The 3,691-nt window shown below is 48.4% G+C and overlaps 2 protein-coding genes across 2 annotated transcripts; one reads left to right on the top strand and one right to left on the bottom strand.

The window, feature by feature from the left end:
• Positions 1–419: 419 nt before the first annotated feature.
• On the bottom strand, positions 420–1,060 carry LOC117581240. Its single transcript, XM_034268226.1, has 2 exons — positions 980–1,060; positions 420–915 (listed from the first exon to the last, which is right to left on the bottom strand). Exons 1-2 carry the CDS (start codon positions 1,009–1,011, stop codon positions 453–455), a joined length of 495 nt encoding a protein of 164 aa, XP_034124117.1. The 5' UTR covers positions 1,012–1,060; the 3' UTR covers positions 420–452.
• A 1,468-nt stretch (positions 1,061–2,528) lies between these two features.
• On the top strand, positions 2,529–2,930 carry LOC117580956 (small nuclear ribonucleoprotein-associated protein B). Its single transcript, XM_034267741.1, has 2 exons — positions 2,529–2,637; positions 2,712–2,930. The coding sequence occupies exons 1-2, from the start codon at positions 2,575–2,577 to the stop codon at positions 2,850–2,852; spliced, it is 204 nt and encodes a 67-aa protein (XP_034123632.1). The 5' UTR covers positions 2,529–2,574; the 3' UTR covers positions 2,853–2,930.
• The last annotated feature ends 761 nt before the right edge of the window (positions 2,931–3,691 follow it).

Raw genomic sequence — 3,691 nt, 5'->3', positions numbered from 1 at the left:
CATTTTAGCCTTTCATCGATGCTTTCAGCTGAAATTATTTTGCTCATTTTAATTATTACGAGTATAACCGCCAAGTACAGCAGCAGCAGCAGCAGCCAAGAACAATGCCCCCACAGCGCACATAAGGGCAAGGAGGAGGTCCTGGGCGTGGGTGGAACCATTTGCAAGTGCCGCAAACACACACAAATGTTAACGGTTATGCCTCCCACCGAAAAGGGTCGCCCAGTGGTCCGTCCGCTTTGTTTTGCGGTTACTCCGAAGTCTCATCTGCGGCTCCTCCTCTGCTGCGGTGGTGTCGATGGATCGCTTGGAGGGGTTGTCGCTGTTGCCGTTTTGCGGTGAGTCCCCGAATAGTCCCCCTTGGATACAGTAAAGAAGACTTGGGTCTATGATCTTGCCCATGCTTGGGACTCTATGCAAATAACAAAATAAAATCAAAATGCGGAACAAACTCAAAAGATATCAGGTCCAGCGAGCCATCTCAGCACGCTGAAGAGTTTCTTCAGTGGCATGCCTGCACCCAGCATCTTTTTCTCGTAGCGATTGTCCGCCGTGTCCTCGGGCCGCAAGTAGAAAATGTAGCCAAAAAATATGGCATTAAGCAGCACTAAAATCAAAAAGAAATGGCGATATTTGTGCATCCAATAAGCTGTGTGAATATGAGTGCTTTCAACTGCCGTTTCCTCTACTTCATCTTTGAAATTGGAATCTAAATGCTTCCGAGTCGTTGCCAAGGCACGCCTCTCCGCCTTGGATCGCTTCTTTAGAGGAAACAATCTATTTCTGCCGCAAGTGCGATACGATAGGAAAGGTTTTCGAGCACTGGACACACCATCGATGGCAGCCTGACTGCCACTGGAAAAGTCGGTGGACTTCGCGTCCGAGCGCTGCACAAGTGTGGAATTGGATTGCATCCTGAAAGTACAACAAATTTGATTAGTTTCGGACTAAGGTCTCACCCCTCGATGCACATAATTACTTGGGCCTTGCGGCACGGCGCTTGTAAGGCATCGTTGTGGCAATCGTTCCTTATTTTTGTTCTCCTCTATCGAGTCGTGTGCCTGACGCACGACTGAAATCTAAGGGTCTGCTCTGTACATTCCTTGTCAGTGGGAAAGGAAAAAGCCTACCTTGGCGCCTGAGCTCTAACTTTCAGATGTCATCACAAAATACATTTGGCAAAATTCAAGAAATATTTTCCAGTGTCCGCAAGGTATCAGAAGTGGCCAATTTTCTGCTGGCTTGCAGTTATCGTTGCTATACTCCCCCATATATATGCTCAAGGATCTCCATTGGATCGAAGTCATGTGCGTCTTTTTCTACATCATCGTCTCCTTTCTCCTACTTCTCTGCATCACCATGCTGGTGGTGCTGGTGCATTGGAATACAATGTAGCCTCTGGCGTCGGGGCAATGTGCTGCTGAAATAAATCGTATTATTTTCGGAGTATTAGATGGACACACTTCTTCTGGGGGCTTTAGACTGGGCTAAATCTCTCTCTCTCTCTCTGGCTCCGTCTTTTGGTACTGCTCTCTGCTCACAAGTTTTTGGTGTTTTATTACGAGAAACATTTGCATACAAGACTGCTCTCGCTCGCTCTATAATTAACTGAATATTTATTACTGCGGTAGATAAAATGTTATGCGGCTATTATTTTGGTTTTATGGCCAACCAAGAAGCCAACAAGCAACCTGGTCTAGGTGGGCTTAAGCCCCAGCCAAGTCGAGTCCCTGGTTCAGCTCAGAGCGGAGCTGGAACATGAGCATGAACATGGCAGACCACCAACATGGAGGCAGCATGAATATGCAATCCGAGCCAAAATGCATTCCAAGCCAGACGCGCCAGGCCGAAAAAAAGGAGCAGCTAGCGAGGACTCAAACCACTGGAACAAGCGCCGCCAATTACGCCCACAAAGTTATTGCCTGGGGGTTGAGGGGGGATGGGGCTCCAGTTGGGTGTGAGGCAGCGCGAAACAATCGCTAATTGTTTTAGGACCCCGCCAGATGGAAGGCAATAAGGTGTGAAATTCCAGCAGCGGCTTCAGCCACCAGCCACCAGCCAACAGCCTCCACCTACAGCTACGTTTACGGTTACGGCTTCGACATCGTCGCCTGTCCAAAAGTTTTATGCCGGCAGTTGATAAGGCTGGAAAGTTGTCTTGCATGCGCGAGAATATTACGCAGTCGCCGTGTTGTCTTACATATGCCTGCGAAGGAGTATTACTCTGCTTCTTCGGAGTAATTATAAGTCCCAGAGTCCCAGAGACTTTCACGTGATGTTTGGTGGCCCCTGGCAGTCGCTCAATTTTCGCTAATGACAGCTGCCGGAATCATTCAGCAATTGGACAATAAATAATGATTTAATATACTCAGATTTCGGCGATTGTTTTGCCACTTTATAATTGCCATCCGGCGAGCAGAGTTTCCCCAATTTCACACCATTATAAGGGGACTGCTGATGGCAATTAGACACGCTACGCTGCTCGATCTGTGTCGATTGGTATAAAAGCCACTGTCCGCTGGCAGTCAGGCCATCAGTGGATCCACGGAACAGACCCAAGAACCGAACCGAAACATGCATTTCAACCTTCATTACCTGATCAGCCTGCTGCTGGTGCTGCTGTGCGGTGCTTTTGTGGTGAGTACACTCTGGGAGCGGGGAAAAGTCAAAGACAAAGGCACAGCCTTGACCCACGTTGCGTTCTCTTGTAGAGCGCCTATCCACAAGGTGGTCCCTGCGGACCACCACCCAGCGGTCCGCCGCCCTCTGGCCCGCCGCCATCGGGACGCCCACCCGGCGGACCCGGCGGACGCTGTGGAACGCCGCCCTCGACAACAGCTTCATCGGGCTAAGTTCAACAGGCTAAGATGAACAGTCCCCCAGTTCCCGGCACGACACGTTCCATGCGAAAAACTTTCTAATGCTAAGTGTACTCTCTGGGCTTTTCTTTTTTTTGCTCAATCCATTCTAAAATAAATGTGTGTAGTCCTGCTGAAACAATGGGGAGGAGTTCATCGGCCTTCACTGGCAGACGCCAAAGACTGCACTTGTGGTTGGCAGCCAGGGTGGGGGCGGGTGGGGCTGTTGTGGCTGGAGACTGCAGCTGATGTGCGGATTGGAAGTAAATGAAGTTATTAATTGGGTCAGCCGGGTGTCCGACTGGGAGCTGCACTTGATTTGATTTCTGGTGTTTATTTGACGTAAAAACTTGTACATTTGTTTGGAGTTTAAGATGCAAATCATGCAGAGGCTCAATCCATAGCCAACGGCCAACGAGCTGCCATAGGATGAAAAAGAAGCGGTTATAGATCCAGCCAGAAGATGCGAAAATAGCTCCGCCACATCTCACAGCTCAATGGCAGAGTATTTTGTTATCACCCACCAGTCGATATTTTTAAAAAATTCAGTTTTATTGCTTAGATCTGTGGCTCAGTAATAAATGAAAAAGAATACTCACACTTACACACAGTGTGGAATGAAGATGCGGATGAAGTTGAAATGTAAATTTGTGTCCGTTTCAATGATTGCAAACGGAAATGGACCCTCGCCATCTCCTGCCTTCTGCCTTGCCGTCCTTTCGTCATGGGGGGGGGGGGGGGGGAAGGATCGAAAAGGAAACAAGAAAAAAGAATACAAAAAAGGGATAAATAAAAAAAAATATAAAAATATAGAGAGAACAGCACTCCCAGCC

This window comes from Drosophila guanche, unplaced genomic scaffold (assembly GCF_900245975.1).
Source record: "Drosophila guanche unplaced genomic scaffold, DGUA_6, whole genome shotgun sequence".
Lineage (NCBI taxonomy): Eukaryota > Metazoa > Arthropoda > Insecta > Diptera > Drosophilidae > Drosophila > Drosophila guanche.
Note: the sequence above shows the minus strand (reverse complement) of the source record. Positions and strands in the feature narration are given on the sequence as shown.

Bases quoted from the DNA above. Each gene is read 5' to 3' on its own strand.
- LOC117581240 (XM_034268226.1), bottom strand. From the start codon at position 1,011: ATGCCTTACAAGCGCCGTGCCGCAAGGCCCAA. The intron at 916-979 runs GTAATTATGTGC...TTGTACTTTCAG, and splicing joins CGCCGTGCCGCAAGGCCCAA to GATGCAATCCAATTCCACAC.
- LOC117580956 (XM_034267741.1), top strand. From the start codon at position 2,575: ATGCATTTCAACCTTCATTACCTGATCAGCCTGCTGCTGGTGCTGCTG. The intron at 2,638-2,711 runs GTGAGTACACTC...GTTCTCTTGTAG, and splicing joins TGCTGTGCGGTGCTTTTGTG to AGCGCCTATCCACAAGGTGG.